Here is a 24,815-nt window from a genome sequence, read left to right as displayed (position 1 = left end):
GCTTTATACATCCAACGTTGTTAGGTGTCTCACCTGCTGTTAATGGTTTCCTAAAGTACAGTGCCCAGCACAGCCTTTTACATAGACAACAGTTTACTCCCAAAATGAATCAACCAGTTTTTCTGGTGGAGGCCATGTGATTTACAGACATACATGCCACATATACAGAGTAATATTATCTGCTAAGATCTCAAAAAATCTTCTCACAAATACATTAATACTTCTGTGGGTTTTGTGGATTATAAAACTGTGCAGAGGAGGAGGGATGTAGGAGAAACAAAGAAAAGCAGGACTATTATGTCAAAACCTCCATCCATCCATCCATCCATTCACTTCCGCTTATCCTGGTCAGGGTCGCGGGGGGGCTGGAGCCTATCCCAGCTGTCATAGGGCGAGAGGCAGGGTACACCCTGAACAGGTCGCCAGCCTGTCACAGGGCCTATGTCAAAACCTCAGCTGGAAAAAGTCCATCACCTTCTATGCCTGTCCATCTTTCTTTGGCTCATATTTAGATTTTTGTAACCTAACATAGTGTTGCTGCATCATTTTAAGGGTCGCAGTAACATCATTAAGCCTTTACTTCAGTGGTTCTCTCTTTTTTTTTTTTTGGCCAACCCCAAATCAGAAGCTGAAAAATATTCACACACACATTGCACTCTTTTTTTTTTAAATCAATTACTAATAATAAAAATATCCAAGTTCAGTTTTAGTCAGATAAAAGTCAGCCCGATAGCTTCCTCTGGTCGCTCCAGCTGCAATGGCTCTCTACAGTTTGAGACCCACTGCTCCACCTTCAAAACTGAATGCATGTGCTGAAACAGGAATGCAGTTATTTTCCTGTGTGTGTGTGTGTGTGTGTGTGTGTGTGTGTGTGTGTGTGTGTGTGTGTGTGTGTGTGTGTGTGTGTGTGTGTGTGTGTGTGTGTGTGTGTGTGTGTGTGTGTGTGGTTAGTGGAGACAGGACTGTAGGCTCCCCTCTGCATATATTAACTGGTTGTTGGGACAGCGTGGGCAGGAGAAGAGCCCTGGAGAGCCCTACAGGCTCAGGAAGGCCCCTCAATTGCCCAGTGTCTGAAGCCCTCCATCTACCCAGGGACTGTGGTCTAGCTCTGATCGCTTCAGTCATAACTACCCTCTCCATCCTTCTCTTCTCAACCCACGCACACCTTGATTTTTGTACTGCCCCATCAATCTGTAGTGAAGCAAGATACTAGCGTTTCAGATCTATCAGATCTTAAGTGGTTTTCGGTTTTACAGAAAAGGTTTTTGTTGAATAATTTAACTTTATGAAGGTGGTTGGTCTCCTTTTTTTTAAATTTATGGTCATGATTAAAGTTTGGACAAATTTGAAGTAATTCCCTTTACTCTGCTAGTCAGTTTCTTATGTTCAGCCATGACAGTGCAAAAATCAGACGCGAGTGTGTGCATGTGTGTCTGTGCGTGTGTGTGTATAGTATAATTGCGGGGTTCCCTGTTGACGCTGTGCCCTCTTGATGCTCCAGACTTCAGGGGTCAAAGGTGAAGGAGTGCAGACTTGAACACAGACAGATATTAGTAGTCATGAGGAGGGAGTCTCCTCCATGTCGCCACCCACACCCATCACACCCCGCCCTGTTTTCTTTCTTTTTCTTTTTTTTTTAAATGTAGTCCAAATTTGCCTCAACCCTGGCTGTGAGAAATATGACAATTTCACTCTGTCTTTTTATTCTGTTCCCAATTTTTGCCTCTAATTTCCTCTGTCTTTTTGTCCTCTTGCAGATGGACGGCACAGGGGGAAATCTGGCTGCATCTGGCTCAAAGGCCGAGCCTGTTTATCCACATTTGTTATTTTTCTGCTGTACAATCGAACCCTCTGATACAAAGGTTTTGACATTTAAAGACACCTTAAAAAAAAATGTAATTTCATTGTGCCTTAAGATGTATTTTATTGCCAACAAGCATCTTTGGTTGAATAAATAAATATATTTAAATATATCTTTATTTATTGGGAGTCTTGTGTTTTCCTATATAATAAGGGCATTCGCGAGTCCATTTTTACACTGCTTGCCCACTGCTGTATTTGATGCTGGTCTTTTGGGATGAGTAAGGAGAAAAATTTCCACTGACAGAGAGATCATACTGCACCAGTTTTACAGTAAAGAGTTTGCATGTCTAATGTATACAATGTGTATAAATATGTGGTCAATAAAATAACCTTGATTTTAACATTTATTTCCATTTTTTATTAGTTTTCACTCTGAATGTGCATTTATCAAAAATATCTAATAAGTTTAATTTTGGCGTGATGCTGTCACACGTTTGTTAAAGATCAAAATCAGTGAATCTGTTTTTAACATTCAGTTTACCTCATTTTCTTCCATTTATTTCATTCATTAGGTCGAGCACACTTTCAGCTACTTAAAAAAACAGCACTACCTTCAGCTGCTTGTTACATAAAGAAATCAGCAATAGAAAAAAGTAACACACTGACATTTTTTACTATAGATTGTGCTTTTGACTTTCTGACTTCTTTTGGTAAGTGTAGAGGGTTTTTTTTGTTTTTTTAATTTGACTTGTCTGATTTTGTCAGTTTTGGTGCAGTGGACGAAACAGATTTTAAAAAAAATAACTGTCAGTTATTGGGTAGGCCCACATCAGCTACCTGAGCTACTGTACTCCCACACTGCCATATAAGGCTGGCCCTATTCATACCTTATTTAATGCAGAATTGTTTTTTCTTGAAGCTCAGCACATTCAGGCCTGCTCCAAACTGTCCACAGACTCAGAGTACAGTAGGTCTGGAGGATTGAACTCTTTGTGTTTTAAACAAATCAGCTTTAAAGAAAAGAAAAGAAAAGAAAAATAATTTTAAGTTTTTAGCTAAATATTTCTGGCATGGTTAAAAACCTTTAGCTCTACTTATGCCAACATATAAACAACAGCCTGCTTTTAATAATGCTCACCAAAAAAGATGGTGTATTTCTTTTGATCAAGCACATGGAGGCTAACGTTATATTATAAATTGGTTTTTATTTAAATTGTAGTAAAGTTTAAAAAGAAAACTGAGCTATTTAGAGGGGGGAAAGGACAATGAAAGAAATGGTTCTTTTTCTGCCTTTAGTTCAGAGAATGAAGCAACGACAGAGACAGAAAGAGACTGTGGAGCCGCCATCATCTGAATGAATGCAAATTGGCTCTGCCTCCATCCGGCATCATGCCAAGTATCTATAGCAACCACATCCTCTGACAGCCTCCATCCATCCCTCCCTCCTTCACTCTCCCGGCCTAATTAGTCCTCTATCCTCCCTATAGCTCTTTTCTTTTGCTCCTTTTTTTCTCACATTCCCAAAAATCTCTGCACAAATAAGAATGAACCAAATTTCCTGCCCGGTTTACGAGCAGAACCCTTTTTTTTTTTTTTTTTAACCTATTTCAGGAAAATGCACAAGAACACAAACACTCAATAAACTCAGTCTTAAACAAAATAGGTCATTTCTTTCTACAGACCTTAATGTCTTTAAATCTACCCTCGGAGACGATCGGTATTTTAATAATTGCATTAGTTCTGTTCTCGGTTTGCTTTCTTCTTTCATGTGTTGCTGCGTTCACGGTCAAGTTCAAATCGGCAGCGCGGCCTCGGGCGGAGCAGCAGCTCCATTTGACCCAGCTCACCTTCTGCCTTCAGCCCCAAGAGCCGGGCTGCACCGCCCCTCGCTGGCCGGCGTCTGTTACTGCAGCAGAAGGCGCTCACCCATTCACGGGGATGGAGCGTCCTTCAGCGATGATTATATGTCATTACATGGTAAACTGAGATGAGAAGATCCATAAACATTTGGACAGTAGCACAATTTTTGTGTTGTTGCCTCTGTACACCACCACCGTGGATTTTAAAGCATAAAGATTGCTGATAAGTTTAATTAATGATTTCTTATTAATAAGGTAAACACTTTGAATCATTTTGACTAAGGCCTAAACTCCCTTCTCTCATGAAAAATGCATAAATAATTTTGATAATATCTGGGGAGTGATTATTGGTCTTGGAGGATACATACACTGCTCAAAACAATTAAAGGAGCACTTTTTAATTACAGTATGAGCATCAAGTCAATTAAACTTCTGGGATATTGATCTGTCGGTTAAGTAGCAGAGGGGGTTGTTCATCAGTTTTAGCTGCTTTGATGTTAATGAAGTTAACAACAGGTGTACTAGAGGAGCAACAAATAGACAACTGCCAAAACAGGAATGGTTTTACAGGTGGAGGTCACTGACATTTTTCCCTCCTCATCTTTTCTGACTGTTTTTTCACTAGTTTTGCATTTGGCTAGGGTCAGTGTCACTACTGGTAGCATCAGGCGATACCTGGACCCTACAGAGGTTGTACAGGTAGTCCAGTTCCTTCGGGATGGCACATCAATATGTACCATGGGGCATGGAGGATATTCCAGTTGACAGGCAGTTACTCTAGGATAGCTAGACAGGGCCATAGAAGGTCCTTAACCCATCAGCAGGACTGCTATCTGCTCCTTTGTGCAAGGAGGAACAGGATGAGCACTGCCAGAGCTACAAAATGACCTCCAGCAGAACACTGGTGTGAATGTCTGACCAAACAATCAAATCAGACTTCATCAGTGTGGCCTGAGGGCCAAATATCCTCTAGTGGGCCCTGTGCTCACCGCCCTGCACTGTGGAGCCTGATTGGCATTTGCCACAGAATACCAGAATTGGCAGGTCCACCACTGGCACCCTGTGCTTTTCACAGATGACAGCAGGTTCATCCTGAACACATGTGACATATGTGAACGGGTCTGGAGAAGCCGTGGAGAACATTATGCTGTCTGTAACATCCTTCAGCATGACCAATTCGGTGGTGGGTCATTGATGGGCTTTGGAGACATATCCATGGAGGGACACACAGACCTCTACAGGGTAGGCAGCGGCACCCTGACTGCCGTTAGCTATTGGGATGAAATCCTTGGACCCACTGTCAGACCCTACCCTGGTACAGTGGGTCCTGGATTCTTAGAGGTGCACGGCAATGCTCGGCCTCATGTGGCCAGAGTATGCAGGCAGTTCCTGGAGGATGAAGGAACTGATACCAAATCCAACAGAACACCTCTGGGACATTATGTTTCAGTCCATCTGAGGTTGCAACTCAGACTGCCCAGGAGCTCAGTGGTGCCCTGATCCAGGTCTGAGAGAGACCCGCCCCCACCCAGGACACCATCTGTTGTCTCATTAGGAGCATGCCCCGATGTTGTCAGGCTTGCATACAAGCATGTGGGGGGCCTGAGTACCATTTTGAGCTTTTGCAATGAAATTCTGGCAAAATGATATTCAGGGTGTCTTTGAATTCAGCCCTCTGTAGGTTGATCATCTTAATTTCCATCAAATGATGTGACATTATTTCCTTCCTAACACATTACCCAGTCCATATCAGTATATCTATACTGATCCAGCATGATTTCCCCCCCCATTAAGTGCTAATGTCATTTCAAACTGTTTTTTGAGCAGTATATTTTTAAGAACTGGTTAGGTTGTTTTTCAAAATAATATCTCCACCTCCTCCTGAAAGGCCAGAAAATATGAAAACCTGAAAATAGTTTTAATTTTCAGTGTTTGTGCAGTGCAGGTTTCTGCTGTACATGATGCCAGGACTAGGATCAGCTTTTCATAAGCAGGTATATCCTTTAAACTCAGATTTCACGTTGAAACAAAAGAACAACAATGATCAAAACTCAGTTTGGAGGGAAAAAGTGTTTAATATAAATCCAAACAACACAGCAAGCACAAAAATACATCAGTCAGGGATATTAAAACCAAAACTAATAATCAATGTGTTATCAACATCCAGTTTTATCTGAAACTCTGATATTACAGACGCACCATCATCATCACTACAGACCGGACACAGGTTGCAGTTGTCAGTACCTATGTTGACATTCAATTGGCACAAAGCACTAGAATTTACCAAACAGCTGTTGATTCACAGCTGGACCCAAACTAAAAAACACAAGATGATCCGTTGTAACACACAAAGTAGTTGCACGTCTGCACATGTGCATGAGTTAAAACAATTACATTTGATTTTACAAGAGGAAACAATAATCACTTGCACCAGAGTAAGTTGTTGTAGTGTTTCAGTATTTCTTCTTGTTAAGCCCCTGTCGTGTTCTCATCAAGGATCATTTTGTGTTGTGACAAAAACAAAACAGACAACTTTTTGGCATTCAATGATTGTCTGGAAATTTTCTAAAGCCGTACAGGCTCTGTGTGTTATAGTTATCTGCTGGTAGATCAGGACTCAGATCATAATAATTACAACAATCACTGTTTTCTAATTAAACTCTGCCTACATTACTTTAAAGAAGTCCTAAATGTATTGGAATGAATTGGGAACTGAGAATCACCTTTGATGGTGATATACTCTGCAAGGCAGTTTAAGTTTTACAAAATTCACATACAAAAACTGGACCTGAAGGAATACATTCAGTCACTGAGGTCTAATAATTCCTAAAATTCAAACCATTTGCTGCTTCTTGCTGAGAACATCGAGACTGAAGCAAGGCTAGAAAATGGAAACAACCTTCAGAAGGGCTAGTAGAAGCAGCTCAGTCATAGTAAAAACATTACTATCCTTTGCTAGGCACTTAAGAGTCAGGAAGTACCCTTCGTTCAGGTTAAACTTAATGTGTTCTTTCACATGTGCCATTGATCTAAGCTTCCCTCCTGCCACCTAAGGCAAGAGGTAAAGATAACTGATATTAAGACTTTACATGCATCTGACCGCAGCTGACAGAGCTGGAGATATGCCACAAATCTTCCTCACCTACAGAGGTCGCCCAGCCTACCAGCCTGAGTGCATCAAGGGTTTCTGCTTTCTGACGTCAAACTATCAAGTTAGATTCAGGTCACCGGAACGCTACATTTATTCCATCAAACTATTTCCATAAGCCGACAAAGAAGATGAAAAATGATTCCCAGAGAAGGCAGGACACAGAAATGTAGGGATTTCACCAAACAGGACTGCCATTGTAAAACTCACTAGATAAAAGCCCAGTATCAAATAGAGCCCAACCTATATAGGATTTTTAAGACTCATACCGATATTTGGCGATCTGACATATAGGCAGATTTTTTTTTCTTTCAGAGAAACATAAAAACATTTGTTATTTATGTAGTTCTTTATGAATCCTTGCTAAGCAGCACTGAGTGTAATGCATTCCAAACATGTTACTGTAATCGCATTACATTTTTCAGCAACACAGTAATGTAACAAGTTACTGTACTAAATTCAGTAATCACAATTACAAAGGTTCTTCGGTTATTTGCACAATAGATGAGTAGAAAGAGGAAAAAAACAAACAAAAACCAAACATGCCTCTTTCCTCCTGTGCACTTACGCTACAATCAACTGACTTCAGTTCGTGTGCAGTGAGGAGGAAAACCGGTCTACAAGCTTTGATTTGGCGATATTAACATTGCTTTTATTTTTATTGCATGAAAGGAAAAGAGCGCAATGGTAAAGTGCAAACTGTGTCCAGGACAGAAACAACTGCATTATACTGCTAATAATCAACTTCAGCTCTCTGTAAACATCTGCACAGACAGCATGCTCACACAAACCCAGCAAAGAACTCAGAGTGATGTTAAAGCTGAGCGTGTGCCGACCTCAGCCCAGCAGCCAGAGCCTGATCTACAGCAGGTAACACTGGCAGTGACGAGCAGTCAGGCTCACAGCACCGTAGCCTCCATTTCTACTTGTACACGTTTCCACAGTAGAATCATTGTGGCAATCACTCTGAAGAGTCTGTAGGCTGGTTTTCAACTCTGCGTCGTCGTCTTTGTGATTCATACAAACGCTAAAAAGATATATGGTGTGTATACACTCATTAGGATTAGGATCTGAGTCGGCATGTGGGACGGACGCCTAAGGATTATACTGTTAACTGCAGAGTTATTATAGTTTTATTTTCTAATTAGTTTTTATTTTGTTTTGACTTTATTTTTAATTCAGTTTAATTCAAACCCCAGAGTGGGTTTGGTTCAATTTAGCTTTTAATATTAAGTAATGATTAGTTTTAGTTTAGCTCTTATTAGTTTCAGTGTTTTTTTTTTTCCAAAAGTCTAGTTTTAATGTTTATTTTAGTTAACTGTTAAATGCTTTTCCTCAGTTCTAGTTAGCTCGACTGTTTCAAATAAAACATTGTCAGAGCCTTGCTGGCGGCAGCGGGTTTACAAAATCATCAGCCATAACTCGAGAACGACGTGACCTACGATCTTCAAATTCACACCATAGATGCATTGACTAAAAATCTTGGACTAGTTCAAATCTTGGTAACCTTCACCAGAAGGTAAAGGTCAGAGGTCAAGTTTTCTGAAAATCTTGTGAACGCTACAACTCCAGAACAACCTCACCTAGGATCTTCAAATTCACACCATAGATGCGTACTGTTCAAACTAGATCTTCACACACTTGTTCACTAACTTTACTATAAACAGCACTTAAAAACACACACACACACCTGTGCCCACCCAAAGTTAACCTTGGTTAATTATGTGACAATGCATTTCAGGTCATGAGACTACACTTTGTGCTCTCTGCGCTGTCAATTTTATCCGCGGTTATTCATTTAAAACAAAACCAATTTTTCAACAAACTCTGGTGTCGATCTCCACTTTATGCTGATGCTGTTGAACCTGGTTGGAACATGTACTGCATTATCTTTCAGAAAAGTAATGTGTAACACACTGTTACTACAATAAAATGCCAATGCAGTTAAAAAATAACCTTGTTTTATTGTTACAAGAAGTCATGGATTACTTGTTTATGTTCTGCCCCACTCTGCTTGGATCAGCTGTTAGGTGGGATTTGTGGCGTTGCATACCCTCTGGTGGCTAAACTATGTAACATGAATGCTCATAACAGGGGTGTTCCATCTCTTCTAAATGAACAAGTATTTTTTTGTTTTAAATGATTGTGTTTTTATGAAGTGAAACACTTTCCAAATTCCAAAAGCTACTTTTAGTAGTTCTTAATCATTATTTGGTGAGGTTATCTATTGGTCTAAGATTAGAATATTACTGTGGGCACTGTCATCAGTTTTTTGGTAATTAATCCTCTCATTTGTTTGAATAATCAATAAAAACAATCATTTGTGCAGCCCTAGCAGATACTTAAAAATACAAATCTTCTAAACTCACTGTTGAGTTTCAGTCATAAGCCTTCCTCCTTTTTCCTGGTACAGATGGCACCTCATGCTCTCTGCTCCACTTGGCTCTACTCGGCTTAGCCATCCTGCCTCAGTATGCATGGTCTAAGTATAGAAACCATTGGCACTCTTCAGGGACTAAACGCCAGCATCAGTACTGTCAAAATGTTAATCTGCATTGCCCAAATGGCATCAAGTCCTATTTGCTGCCACAACTCTACATTAAAAAAAAAAAAAAAAATCGATATGTGACAATTAGACAAACATGTGATTATGTGCTGAGGTAAAGTGTAATACTGAAAACTAAATTATGTCTGTAACAATCTCTTCACTATTTGTTTGCATATTTCCAGTCAGGTTAGCAAATAATGTTAAAACACTACACTGAGTCCTCCCTAACCAGGAGATTTAAAGTCATTCTAGCGACCTGTCACAGTCTACACTAGTGTCATGTCATGTTTTTAAAAACAAAACAGGCGTGAATGGCAGCAGAGAGACGGACCGCGCAGCTGTCATACTGGCAGCAAATGGAAGACAACATTTGTATACTGTGTGTGTGCTCCGTGTGTGTCCAACATCAGCGACACATACAAAGATGGATATTAAAAATGCTTCTCAATATACTATATTTTAAAAACACCACCACAGATAAATTAGACATTTAAAGCAACACCCCCCCCTCACACTGTGTCAGCAACAATAGGACATTGTAAACTTCACAAAGAGGGTTGTTTATATGATTTAGGTGTTCCTTCTAAATTCGGAATATCAGTGTATAATAGCTCACATTTGGAGGATTACCTGTCAAATTGATGTGCGTTACTTAGGACTGCGGACAAATAAGCACACTTCCACTAAAAATGAGACGTTCTTTAGTCCCAGGAACTTTTTCCCAAGAAACGACGTCACTTGTCTGCGTTTCCACAATGCACTGAAAATCCACCAAAACTAATCGAATTAGTTCAGAGTTTATCAGCAAAAAAAAAAAAAAAAAGAACTTTTCTTAGGGTAAAATAATTTCCCCAGAATTTAGACTGTGGTCACTATGGTGGAAACAAATCAAGCTCATCAAAAGGTTCCTAGTTCCTGGGGGGAATCGTTCCAGTAGTGGAAAGGCCCTAATAGCTATTTGAACGTGAGTAACATTTGTATTTATACTTCAGATATCAATCTTTCAAAAGCTCATGACATGATTACAGTGAAAACAAACCAAACATCATGGGCACTCATAATTCTTCCAGTGTGTTGGCACTGCCATAAAATAAAGCTAAACAACTACTAAAACTGCGACTGAGAAACGGACTCTGAGCTTTTAATATTTTCAAATCAAACCATCTTATAGCGGTTACAATGCTGCTGTGAACTCACACCTAAACATGCTACTAACACCATGAATGGCAAATAATCTGCACTAATTAATAACCTTTGGTATATTTTCTTAAAATAAATTTCCTTAAAACAAACCTTCACAATGGCATATCTTTGTCTTATTAAATGAATGCATCTTAAAAATTCATGGCAAATGAGTGGAAACCAGCATTGCATTGGAAAGTGACAGATTTAAGTTGGTAAATATGGCAGCTGGGAGACTGCAGTGTGTGTGTGTGTGTGTGTGAACCTTTTAACTCTCTGAATTCCAAATATACTGAGAGGCCTGGTTCACAAAGGTAGGACCATTACAATTCATGTTTACACACAAACCTATTGATCATATTGCACTTAGATGTACATGACAACAAGGCGTACTATCCAACTTGCCTCTGTTACACACAGACAAAGTGAGAGAATAAATCATTATTACCCACGCATCCTGAGCCACTGTGCTTTTTGCACCAGCAATACACATTTTTCCCTCTCACTTCCTCCTCTTTGTCTCACCTCAGTGGGCTTACAGGGATCTCCTCAACCCTCTACTCCCGTTTTCCACTCTCTGTGTCATTATTATCGAGCGGCATAGCCCATTTGATGAAGCTTCTTCAGGAGAATCTGAGTAAGGTCAAAGGTAGTGAAGCTAATCCCCACCGCAATAGGCCCTTTGACCCAATTCATACTGAGACCTTTGTAGAGTCCGCGGATAACCCCTTCCTCAGACACAATCTCCCTCATGGTGCCCAGGATGGTGCCGTACGTGTGACCTGTGACACCCGCAGTCTGCATGCGTCGTCGTACTACATCCAGAGGGTAAGACGCCGACTGGCCAATGAGACCTGCACAGGCTCCAAAAGCCAGACGTTCGTATGAGTAGGGCTGCAGGCGGCCACTGTGCTCTGCATGGAAGAGAACCATGTGAGGTTTAAGTACTGAATCTGAACAGTAGGTGTGTGAACACAAGGAAAAAAAGGGGACAAGCCCAATACACAGATAAACATGCAGCTGTTCAATACCTGCATGTAACTTCTTCAGTGTCTCATAGGTAAAGAAGCTGAGACCAGCATAGGGGACGACACCCAGTATGGTAGGAGTAAAGCCTCGATACAGTGTTTTCATGCCCTCTTCTCGAGAGATCCGCACAAACACATGTAGAATGTTACTGTACCTAAAACACAGACATAAAAAATAAAGAAAAATGTGCTTTAATTAAAGATGGATGAGAAATCTATATTCTGAAACTTGCAAAGTAGGGAATAAAACAAAGGGGTGTCGTCATTCAGAAGGAAAAAAAATGTTGCTCTTCACATCTCAGCTCATAGAGGTTGACTGAATCTGCACCAGTGTGCAGTGAAAGTCCATTACAGGCTAAAGACAACCACAAAATTTTGTTTGAGTAATATTTTCTGTATTTTGGTTGCACCACCAACTGTTTTTCTTCTAACAAATTTAATACCACATTTAAAGTATTCAGTGATGATATTAACAATTAAAACTGTCCAGACAGTCAGACAACCTCACTGACAAACTGTCATTGCTAGCAGATCTGAGACTTTGAGTTTAAAAAAAAAAAAAACTGCCAATAAGTCAAAAATTAGATATAGTTTATATCCATGATAAATTTGTAGGGTGTCGTGGGTTTCAATAAGCCAAATGTTTTTAGACTCACTGGTCACTTCATTGGGTACACCTGTATAACTGCTCATTAACCCAAATATCTAACCAGCCAATTGCAAGGTAGCAACTCAGTGCATTCGAGCATGTACACATGGTCAAGACAACCTGCTCAAGTTCAAACTGAAAGTCAGAATGGGGAAGAAATGGGATTTAAGTGACCCTGGACATGGCATGGTTGTTGAGATAGGCAGCTTCAAGTATTTCAGAAACGGCTGATCTGCTGGGATTTCCCACACAACCATCTCTAGAGTTAACAGAAAATAGTTTGAAAAAGAGACAATGCCTTGTTGATACCAGAGATCTGAGGAGAATGGCTACACTGCTTTGAGCTGATAGGAAGGCAACAGTTACACAAATGTATACTTGCTACAACAAAGGTAAGCAGAATAGCATCTCAGGAGGCAGCAGAAGACCACAGTCAGTGGCACTCCTGTCAGTGGGTGGCACTCTCATCAACTCAGAACAGGGAACTGCGATTATGATTCGCACAGGCTTACCAAAAATGGACAACAGAAGACAAGAAAAATGTTCCATGGTCAATTTCTGCTGTAATATTATTGTCAGGGTCAGAATTTGGAATAAATATAGATCCAGGCTGCTGATGGTGGTGTAATGATGTGGGAGGAGCACTGTTTAAATGCCACAGCCTACCCAAGTGTTGTTGCTGACCATCATCCATTTATGATCACAGTGTACTCATCTTATGATGGCAGCTTCCATCAAAATAACATGCATGCCACAAAGCTTAAATCATCTTAAACTGGTTTCTTGAACATGACAGTGAGTTCACTGTACTCAAATGGCCCCCACGGTCAACAGATCTCAATCTAATAGAGCACCTTTGGAATGTGGTGGAACGGGAGAGTCACATCATGGATGTGCAAATCTGCAGTAACTGTGTGATGCTGTCATGTCAATATGCACCAAAATCTCTGAGGAATGTTTCCAACACCTTGTTGAATATTATGAAGAATTAAGACAGTTGTAAAGACAAAAGAGGGTCCAACCCAGTACTAGAAAGGTGTACCTAATGTAGTGGCAAAATAAGTGTATATATTTATCCTACATATTAAGCATGTTTCAACACCCTTGAAAGGCTTTGCTGTTGTTATTAATAAAATTCCCAAATATGAACAGTTAACCATTTATAAGTGCCTAAAAGTGGCCTTACATTTCCTTTGGCGTTACAGCCATCCTCGCTCGCACCATGTCAAGAGGATATGTCAGCATGGCGGCAGTGGTACCAGCTAAAGACCCGGCCAGCAACCTCGGGACTGGAGGCAGCGTTCTGCAACAAAATTAAGCAAATGCCAGTCAGCATTTCAGTGTTTTAATTTCTTGACATAAGGAAGAATCTCATAAACAAGCAAAACAAAACCAAAAATAAAACAGATACCTACCTTCCCTGAAAGCCATAGTAGCCTCCCAGCAGCCTCTTGTACTGCTCATGTGCACAAAACTGGATGGCAGCGTACGGGATGACTCGCACCATGGTGGCAGAGTTCCCCCTCCATAAACTTAAGAAGCCCTCCTTCAGGTAGGTGCGGTAGATCAACCTGTAAGCTTCCTTTAATCCAGTGTGCACAAACAAACATACACTTGCTTACATAACTTGACCTGAACATGACGCACTAATGTGTATACCAGGTTTATTTTTGCTAAAAATACAGTAAAATATCTGGTTTATAATAAGTGCAGTACATAACCTTATAAATAAGAAATATCCAATGCTCATGCTCAAACATACCTTGGCAGAGAATCTTGCTGAAGACACTGAAAAACAAAACATATGAACCATATAAAGCTGCAGTGTTTCTTACAAGTCCAGTTATTTTTTTTAGTAATATCAGTAACAGATTTTCTTGGATTCAAAAAGCAGTGCAACCTAAATATAATCCCATATTAATACATGCCCTTTATTCAGAGCACTTATAAAGTAAAGCTCTTAAGTCAGCAGGCAGCCAACTTGCCTTGGAAGATGATTTTAGTTCTATCCAATGGGGCGACAGCTGTCTTGGCTACAGCTCCGGCTAAAGCCCCCGAGAAGAGCGAGTTGAGCACAGACCGAGTGTGCTTCATCCCCTGCACAGCAAAAGAATCAAATTTTAGGGTCACCACGTGAATCCTGCACATTTGCAACTTGCAAAAATGTTTTAATAAAACTGCTCACTACTGCATAGCTCACCTCTGACTGACTGGAGGAAGGCAGCGGCAGCACTTCTCCCTGTTTGAGTGATGCCCGTTGTTCCTGGATTCCACTCCCCATCCCTGAGGATTATGCACCAAGCATGCTCATGAACTCGACTGCTGGTGGCAACGGTGGTGCTGGCGGGGAGTATGGGAGGCTAGGAGCTACAGGAGAGAGGGAGAAAAAAGGAAAACAAATACAGAGGTCAGTGTTATGTCAGCCAAAATACTTTTTGGCTAAGCTTTTCCCTTACTGCAAGGCAGTGGTTTTCAACATTTTTTTCTGGTATGCCTCACTTCAGAAGTTGAAAAATGTTCACACCCCACACTGCACGATTTTAATGAATCAGAAACAAAAAGAATCTGAGGTCAGCAAAATCAGCCACTCTTTATTGTTTATTTTTACAATATAGTCTTTCAACATAGTCCCATATTTTTCACCTGGTTATCCACTCACCAGAGTTTGAGCACCACTGCTCTAATTAAACTGCATGACTCTGATTATTTATGGCTTCTTCAAAACATAAGTACCATAGAATCCAAGTCTGATGTCAAATCTATTCTAGTTTACTGCTTTCTTTCTTATATGGTTACAGCATGAAGCTGGCTGTCTTTAAATAAGAAACTGGATACAATACACACGGTGTGACTGCCTCTCAAGAACAGCACACTTACTCTGAACCAACCACCTCACTTGTGAAAGCTGCATACAGATACTGAGCTAAGTAGAACTACAATAGATCACTCCTGAAGGACAGTGCTGAGGACTTGTAGGTGAAAGGTGTCTGAACAACACACGCACTGTTGTAGCCCCTCCCTTGCTGGAAAGAAGTTTGCTGTCTAACCACAACTTTGAACATTCAGGACAATCCTGACCATCTAGTCAATAAATAAATAAGCAACGACCTTTAGAAGGCAAACATTATTTAGAGTGAACTCACTGATTTTTAACAACAGGGGTATTTGCATGTTGTTAAATGAGCTAATCATTTCACCACATAGATCATATATTCATGTAATCTTCAACCCATCCACTTTACTTTAACAAGTCCAAAGTTAGTAAAAATATGTCAACCTTAAATGCATGCTACTTAGTAATTAATCCAGTCTACACAAAAGCAACAAGTTACACAAATTCAGAAGTAAAAATGCAAATGATAGCGACTGGTTTCTATGCTCTACATTTTTTTCTTTGTGTTTTGATGTCAAGACTTTTACTTATTGGGTTTTTTGTTTTCTTGTGGTCAGATGCAGTGATAGCTCATCGGTATGATAAGATGATATTTGCCTATGACTGTGCCTAATGTTGATTTGTTGTGTCACATGAACTGTATGCTAATTCTTCAAGTGTGATGAACTGCTGATGCACTCTAAAAGTTTTTTTTTTCCCCCTATAATCAACCTGTTTCCTGGGGGGTATGTAATCAATAAAAGTAAACAAAATAATATTGCCACAGGTATGCTCAGGGGATGATCTGGCCTTTCAGATTTATATTATTACAGAGAAGATGGGTCGCTTCATTTTAGATATACATACAGGCTCAGTACAGAATTTGTGTATGCTGAATATTTGTTAAAACATTAACACAAAAAGCCCCTAGAAACACCAGAGTTCAAGGAGAAGCAGTGAGGGGAAAGAAGCAAACACATGAGACTGAAAGCACATTGCTCAAAAGCTGGGTAGTCATGGGCAACTGATATTGTCATTGCCACAACTGGTCTTGGACGGCTTGTGTATCTCTCACCCCTCCCTACAGTTTCTTGTTTCTGCCCTGCTATGTCTTATTTGTGTGCTTCATTACTCTGTAATACAAGACACCAGTCCCATGCTACGGCATACACATGCAGCAATGGAGCTCTTATAGACAGTGTGTTATCCACAATGGGTGGTGTACAAGTGTACAAAGTGAGCGGCAAAATATGGTCACATGCTACCTGTGGGAAACACAAAATACATGTCTCTTTGACTATTCACCTTTAAAAAAAACTAAAAAAAACAGGGCCCCAAATGCATGAATAATCAATAACCAGCTGCTGCTTATCTGAACAATCAGCAAATTTAAGAGTGTAGTGTTGCTGGAGAGAACTGGGTCACCATCATGAGGTATTCGTGTTGTCTGCCTCGTGAATACATCAGTTTTGTAAACAACACCGTATACCCAGCCGTTTTCCTTGACGTGCAATATTGCATAAACCGAAACACGATCCCAGGTCAGCATTTTTGCAGAATAAGAGAACATTCATTCATAGAACGATCCCCATGCCTCGCCTGTTACTGTGCTACTCCAATCTTGTCAACACATGCCTATAAAACACAGCCCCCACCCCCCACTCAGCTATATGTCACTGGTTACAAGTACGAGATTTCTTACCTTATAAACCTGGCACAGGCGCCAAGAGCTGTCACGCTTTAATATCCTTCACCAGGTGCGTTATTTTCAGTCGTTAGCAGCTTCTTCAGGAGTTATTTCTAAGTTAGCCAAATAGCAGGTTAAGTAAGGTAAGCTAGCCGTTAGCTCGTATAACTACCGCCCGATTTCTCGATAACAGCGTATTGGAAATATTAATCGTGAGCTGAATGTCTGACTGAAAATGTGTCCTAATGTTGAAGCTGCCGTCTTCCACACGTTTCTCACATCCCTCTGCGCTGCAGCGGCTCTAAGTGACAGGCTTCCTCCATCCTGCTGTATTCTGCCGTTACTACTCCTGTCAGCCAGGCGCGGCGGTTTGCAGTGACCACAGCGAGGTTTGACAAGGACGAGTACAGAGGCATTGTGGGAAATGAAGTCGCCAGGAGGTGCGGCACGCTTGGATAGGTCGGTTAGAGGGGCGTGAGCAGGAGAGACGCTTGACGGGGAGCGGCCTCCTGTAGTTTTGCAAGTGTTTTGTTTCTTTTCTTTTCTTTTCTTTTTTTTTTTTTACTTTTCAGTACACTGGAAAAAATCATTTACTTCAGCCACAGACTTATGAGATGCAGGGTTTGTTATTCACGTAAACACATATCGAGATAAAAGAAAACAGCAATATACTGTTATAAACTTTAACAACAAATTTAAAAACGAAAAGTAATGACTTATAAGGCATTCAAAACATGTTAAAATGTGGCCCTGCCAACACAGGAAAGGAGTCACCACAATACACAGAAGTTGCATAGTAGATGCACTCATATTAACATTTTTTAATTAAATAAACTAATCATGAAAATAAACATTTTACATAAATAAAAAAAAAAAAAGACAAACAGCAGTACTACAAATGCCTTTTTTGTACTTATTTAAACTGGAAAACGTTTTCAAATCTTTCAAAAGCGTTGTGTGGGACTGGTGATGCGGTTGTTCACACTGCCCGCAATGCTTTTCAACAACTATACTGTACAAATATGTCTCGCCAGGTGTGTGCATCTACTTCTACTACTATGTTATACAGCAACATGACAGCATTACATTTCAGCTAAAACTGCATTCAGAGAGACATATTTTAAGTGTGTGGGGCAAGTATCCCTGGCTGCAGCTGGCAGAATAGGGCAGATGCAGTTGGTTCAAATGTGAAATTTGGGCAGAATTTAGTTGGACTTTCACTGGAACAGGGTTAGATTTTGAATTCTCTGGGTGGGGTTGTTGTTGTTTTTATACCATGAAAAACAAAACCCAAATGTCACATGTTGTATTCTTGTTGCAATTTTTTTGTTGAATTACAAAAAGTTAAATTGCTGGTTTAAAAAAAAAAAAAATTCATCTTGAAGCCTCAAGTCTCGCTATATTGGCATTTTCAAACCTGACATGACGAGCGAGGGGTGGACTCTCACTCTGACTCAGTCCATTTTGTAAATTTTGGACATTCTAAAGGGTCGTTAGCAGTGATGTCATTTTTTTCGGTAATGAGTAATCTAACAAGTGACTATTTGCAATCCAGTAATCAGATTAAAGTTACTTATTCAAGTCACTGTGCGTTACTATTTAAAGTAAACAGTAATCAGAAAACAGATTACTTTTTCCAGGTAACTATGCCATCACTGGTCGTTAGCCAGTGAGCACTTGGTTTCACAGGACCCCCCTCACTCACATCCAGTTTCAAAACATCAAGGTGGCGATGGCAAAAACTCTTAGCTCAAGGTATCATACAGGGACTGCACAAACCACTGGGTGACATCACAGTAGCTACAGCCAGCATTTGTACTATGACTACTAATCTTATTTTGGTAGGGCCGTATCTAACAAACTAGTTAATTTTATATTTTAATCACATTTTTGTTATCAAAGGGAGGAACAGGACTAAAATTACTGTTCATATGAATAAGGAAGGAAGACTGGCAACACAACCATCTCTCTTTCATCATGTGCCTGCATGCAATGGCAGTCGACGTTTCAACCTCAAAATAAATCCGTGCCAGGAAATGAAATCACAGTGGGTGGGACTGAATGTTGCTATTAAACCCTCCGCCCCAACCTGCAAGGTGTGTTGAATGTTCCTCATGAACCATCTTCAGAGAGTGTGCTCCACTTTCAGTTGGTAAGGCTGCCATGTTTGCCGGTCCACAGCTCTCGAAGCTCCACCTGACATCCCAGATCTCTCAGGGCTGCCTTACCCACATCACCACAGTCTTGATGGTTCTGCAGCGCCTGGGCTATCAGCGCCTCCGCTCCCATCTCTAAGATTGTTTGGCTGAAGTTACGCATACGTGCAACCAGATTTCTCAGCAGCATGCATGATTGTTTCTGTAGAGGGAGAAATGTAATGAACTGAATCACAGTCACAGAGACTCTGACTCCCATATTAATTATTAAGGACCTCATTTTACCTGCACGTTGACCACATCAGCATGAGTCTTCATAGCCTGCAGGGAAGCCAAGGCACCTCCATTCTCCATGATGACTGTGCAGTTGTTGGGTTTACGTAAAGCAAGGACAGAGAGGCACGCACAAGCCTGCTCACACACCTATGGAGGAGCACATTCTTAGAATATTTGTTGCCTTTTTGCATAACTTCAGTTCTGTTTTATTAGGGATGCACCAAAAAAAAAAGAAAATCAGTCAAATATCACCATTGGCTGATATTGGTCCTGCTGATATTGGCATATGGGCAAGTAAGGTGGCATTAACTGATTTGAGTGGACAATATTTACCTGTCGCCACATCAGTTTTGCACAACTAAATGCTAAAAAATGTGTGATAAAGAGCTGGAAAACATTAATACAGCTTTGTTTAGTGCATGCCTAGTTTTTTTTTTTTTTTTTTAAATGAATGGAGATCCATTCAGCATGTAGGTACAGCATTGAACTCACAGCAGAGTTGCTCATATGCCTGTTCATGGCGATGACAATGAGCTGAACTCCACCGGCATTAACAACTGCATCTTTAACGTCATCGTTTCCTGCTATGGCCCGGATCGCACTAAGGACCTGCCGAACCAAATCCTGCAGGAAGAGAAACACTTCAGTGAGAAGAGCAAACCTGGAATCGGTCCATATCACAATCTTTGCTTTTTGTACATTACCGCGGACTCATAGCTGTCTGCAAGCAAAGTCATCATGAGTTTTAATCCGCCCAGATCACAGATGTCTTGACAAAACTCGTTCCGTACAGCCAGACGGGATAAAGTTGCACACAGCTCACTCAAAACAGAAGTGTTACCAAGGTGACCTGTGCGGAAGGTACATAAGAAACCAAACTTAATGAAATGAGCCTGCAAAGAAAAGCGATTAGAAACTGCAGTAGCTAAATCTATATTAATATGATCAGCTGGCCTTACCTTTGGCAGCCCCAATCAATACCTTCAGTCCACTGTGCTCAAGAACAATTATCTTGGCATGTTCATGAGCGTGCCCAAAAGTAACCCGCACATCATCATCAAAGGTCATGACTCTGAGAGCTGCACAGGCCTCCTTCACCATCTCTGCACATCCACCGTGCTGCGTGATGGCACCAGTGAGTAGCGGCAGGACGCCACCTTTTACCAAATCCTGCCTGTTCTGTTCATGTTTTAAACAGCTGTGCCGCACAGCGCTGATGGCGACGCGTGTCACCGAGGAATCTGCCTGGTACTTCTTAAGGACATCCAAAAGGAACTGCTGACCCTCTGCGTCCAGCAAGTCCGGCTGTCCATCAGTCAGTGCGGCCAGAGCGGACAGCGCGGCTAACACTGCTTCCTGCTCCTCCATGCTCTTTTTGCAGTAGGAGAGGATGATGGGGTAGGCATCTTTCTGAGCAGCGAGGTACCTCTGGGCAAATCCCAGTGCGCATTGCTCAGTGAAGGTTTTCAGGTCTGCTGTCATGCCAGCAGAGTCTCTTCCAATTTGGAGGGACTCCAAAGCCTTAAATGAAAATTTTAAAAACAGTTTAATAAATATTCTTTCTTGCAGTAAGCATTCTCTTTTCAGCAAACAGGTCAAGACTCACCTGTAGGACCTCGTGTGTTTGCTCTTCTTGATTGTCAGTTGATGAGATTATTGGCACAGCTTTTACTATGCAACTGAGGTCCACACCTGCATTAATGCATAATATTAGATTTAATGCTCTGACTCACAGCACAACACGAAGTTCACGAAACAAGAGACATGTTGGTCAAATGTTTTACTTGTCCAATATGTGATATATTGGAACGGAAACTAATTTGACTGTAGGTCAACCATCTTTAAGCTCAAACTTATTTTTATATTGTTTACAATTTTTTAATTTGTAAAAAAAAAAAAAAAAAAAAGTCAAAAATCAGAAATGCAGCATTTTGTAAAGTTTTGTCCAATGAACACTTGCAGCAAGCTTCAAAAGATTCAGCCAATGAATAACGGAGAATATTGAAGGTAAACATGAATGAACTGTTCAAATTTTAAAAATGTGTAAAAATTTAAAATAAAAGATGCGTCTGCAGCATTTTGTGGAGCTTTGTACATTGAATACTCATACAAAGTTTCAAAAGAGTCGGCCTAGGAATAAGGGAGGAGTAGGGATAAAAGGTAAACATCAATGTACAGTATTTCTGGAGAATTTAGAAAATTAATTAAAAAAAAAAAAAGAAGAAGCCAAAAATCGAAAATACAACTCCCCTATTTTGTAGAGCCTTACCCAAAGAATATTTGTGCCTTGATGGAGCAAATTTAGCACAGGACGGCTCAGTATCAGTCAAAATATCAACATAACTTCATTAATGACCACTTTAAAATGTCAATAGTTGGCAGAAACCAGCAAAAAAAAAAAAAAAGCTGAGGCTTGGAATCAGTGAACTCTCTTCTTCTTTCCTCTATGAATATTTTTTGGTGGGTTGGGTGGGAGGTGGAATAACTTTATGTGTTATTTTTTAAGACAGAGGCCTCCAGCTGATTAGAGTAAGGACAGTGAAGAAATTACTTTTTTAATACTTATTTTCCCATGCAACACTCCCAAAATGTCTTTACTGTAGCCTCTGTTAGACGTAGTACATTTCAGCCATAAGTATGCTTGTTTTTCAGTAGATTTGTACATGAAGAGCAGCAGTATCAGTCATTTTTAGTTGACTGAATACTTTGAAGAGAAAAGAAGCCTGCTGACCCAGGTATAAAGAGTTTGTTTGAGGAGCACTGTGGTGGTCGGATATGGTTTGTAGCTTGGCTGTAAGAGGATGTGGGCGTGGCACACGGGGCATGAATTTGCTAATTGTACTCTCTCCCCGTGCAGTAGTTGCGGGCCGGCAGGTGAGGGATGAAAAGCACAGAAGCATTAACAATCTGGGCAGCTAGAGGAGCAAACATTTTGCTATTGCACATGATAATAAAGAACTAAACTAAAATCTTTCCTCTCTGTGGTTACTGAGGAGAGCTTCCATCCATCCATCCATCCATCCATTCTCTTCCATTTATCCTGTTCAGGGTCGTGGGGGGGCTGGAGCCTATCCCAGCTGTTACAGGGCAAGAGGCAGGGTACACCCTGTACAGGTCGCCAGCCTGTCGCAGGGCTAACACAGAGCGACAGACAATCACTCTCACCTACGGGCAATTTAGAGTCAACAATTAACCTAACCCCAGTAACTGCATGTCTTTGGACTGTGGGAGGAAACCCACACAGACACGTGCAGAACATGTAAACACCACACAGAAAGGCCCTGGCCAAGGTGGATTCAAACCCAGACCTTCTACCTGTCCCTCTAGCTGTGAGGCAGCAGTGTTAACCACCACGCCACCGTGCCAAATTTGAATAGACTTGAAAGTTATTAAAAAAAATAAAATCTTGCTTTTTTTACAAGTACACAACTAAAGCAGCAGCACTTAAGGCTGCAGAAATTCCTTCACACCATGCATGAATTGAATCCCTGGATTCAGAAAAATTGATCTGTGATGACTTCTTGAAAACATCAAAACACCCTATCTTGCCTATCTCACAATGTAGCTTGACACCAAAGTTAAATACTTTGATTCCACACCTCTGCTAAAAATGATTGTGCAAATTTTCCCACAACTTTTGAGTAATACTATGAACACACAGACAAACTGGACAAATCACAAAACCACAGTGACAGAGATAATAAGGGTTACAGAGTCTTTGGCCTCTATTGGATATTTTAATCCAGATTTGGCTGATCAAAGTACAGGGGTTTATGTCTGTGTAGATTCTCAGTCATCCAGGTCATAGTAGTCTCTGGAGCTTGAAAAAGGCGACTGGACTTCTTTTTGTTTCTTGAAGACGTTTCACCTCTCATCCGAAAGGCTTCTTCAGTTCTCAACCAAATGGGTGGAGAGACCCAGGTATTTAAACCCCTGTGGGCGTAGTCCGCTTGAGGTGGTTATGACCCTCTATTGATCATGTGCGTGAACACATGTGCCCAGGTGTGAAGGGGGCGTGGGTCATATTTAATCAGTGGTTTCAGTTGAAATCAATTTAGGACTCCGCTCCATTGTTTCCTGTGGCCTATTGAGGTCACTGATTAAATATGACCCACGCCCCCTTCACACCTGGGCACATGTGTTCACGCACATGATCAATAGAGGGTCATAACCACCTCCAGGGGACTACGCCCACAGGGGTTTAAATACCTGGGTCTCTCCACCATTTGGTTGAGAACTGAAGAAGCCTTTCGGATGAGAGGTGAAACGTCTTCAAGAAACAAAAAGAAGTCCAGTCGCCTTTTTCAAGCTCCAGAGACTACAGGGGTTTATGATTTGGACCACTTCTAATACTGTCGATGTGAAGAAATAACCCTGAAGCTTTTCATTTTGCATTTTTGCAAATAGAATAAAGGTTAAGCATATTTTAAAAGTGGGTTTCAAATGGATTTATAATTTTAGCTTTATACTTAAAACTGTATAACACTTTCACAGTGCAACAGCCTTGTAAGATGTCCTTAGCATCCTCCTCTGTCACACTGTCCTCCTTCACTACATACATGAATCTTCTCCATGGTCTTCCTCTTAAGCACTATACATGTGGACCTACTCATGACTCCAGTAAGATGCCCCAATGGAGATCATTCTGCTGCAATTATAAATCATTCAGGAGGCTTCAGTGAACCAGTCATCAGCAGCTTGACCATCAGTGACTTGATTTTCAGTAGACATGCTGCCTGCCTGGATGTGTACCTCTTACTTGGCATTCTGATGCCGCCTGTAAGCTTAAATCAGTCATAACCGACTCGGGCTTTAACAGACAGTCCACATTAAGGATCTGTGATATTTACCTTGAGACTCAAACTGCTCACAGCCTCCCTCAAAGCCTCATCTGGGTCCATCTCAAACTCCTCCATGTTTTCCCTGACAGCAGCATCGAAGGTCTCCTGTGTGATTCTCCGTTTAGCCATTTTGCCCTCGTTATCCTCCACCCTAAAATTAAACGCAGCAACAAAGTGAAACATCAGCAGCATTGGGCGGATTCAGTCTCCGCTAGGGCAGCTAATAACGACAGCTATTGTTGGCTAAAATAGTTCAGCTCCTTCCCTTGTTACTATAGCTGCTGAAGTTTCCAAGACATCCGTTCAATAAGACTCTTACTGTGGTATTTCTCTTTTTCATTATTATTTTATGCGAGCGATTAAATGTGTTTGAATGAATTATATTACCTCCGCCCTGAGACAGGCTGCTTTCTCCGCTGTTATGAATGAAGCGATCGCGGCTACGCAGTTTCGTTGTCGGCTGTTTGGCGCTATGGCAGCGGAGAGTGAATTGTGAGGAATAATGTTAGTGAATAGCAAATTTCTCCCCACTGTCCCACAACAAATATTTGCTCTTCTCAAACAAAGACCGAAAAGCAAAAGTTCCTCTCAACTTTTTGTGTCAACTTTTTATGCAAATTATACATTTAGCACATAATGTTTTTTTTTAAATGACACTAAATTATTCATATGATTTATATAGTTATTTAACATAACGTAATGTGTAGTGGAATTAAAAGGTTTTAAGTGATTGTTTTGTTTTAATCATAACCCTTTCAAAATAAAG

General features: G+C 40.8%; 2 protein-coding genes across 2 annotated transcripts; both read right to left on the bottom strand.

Moving 5' to 3' along the window:
* Positions 1 to 8,049: 8,049 nt before the first annotated feature.
* Positions 8,050 to 17,175, bottom strand: slc25a42 (solute carrier family 25 member 42). Its single transcript, XM_030752157.1, has 8 exons — positions 16,792 to 17,175; positions 14,418 to 14,584; positions 14,203 to 14,314; positions 13,980 to 14,005; positions 13,633 to 13,799; positions 13,404 to 13,520; positions 11,572 to 11,723; positions 8,050 to 11,454 (listed from the first exon to the last, which is right to left on the bottom strand). Exons 2-8 carry the CDS (start codon positions 14,496 to 14,498, stop codon positions 11,129 to 11,131), a joined length of 981 nt encoding a protein of 326 aa, XP_030608017.1. The 5' UTR covers positions 14,499 to 14,584; positions 16,792 to 17,175; the 3' UTR covers positions 8,050 to 11,128.
* Positions 17,176 to 18,095: 920 nt separating this feature from the next.
* On the bottom strand, positions 18,096 to 24,178 carry armc6 (armadillo repeat containing 6). Its single transcript, XM_030751870.1, is given in 8 exon segments — positions 18,096 to 19,134; positions 19,218 to 19,355; positions 19,701 to 19,832; positions 19,913 to 20,058; positions 20,168 to 20,729; positions 20,815 to 20,900; positions 24,059 to 24,079; positions 24,082 to 24,178. Coding segments are annotated over 8 exon segments (1,395 nt in total). The 3' UTR covers positions 18,096 to 18,921.
* Between the last annotated feature and the right edge of the window lie 637 nt (positions 24,179 to 24,815).

Source organism: Archocentrus centrarchus, chromosome 17, assembly GCF_007364275.1.
Source record: "Archocentrus centrarchus isolate MPI-CPG fArcCen1 chromosome 17, fArcCen1, whole genome shotgun sequence".
NCBI lineage: Eukaryota > Metazoa > Chordata > Actinopteri > Cichliformes > Cichlidae > Archocentrus > Archocentrus centrarchus.
Note: the sequence above shows the minus strand (reverse complement) of the source record. Positions and strands in the feature narration are given on the sequence as shown.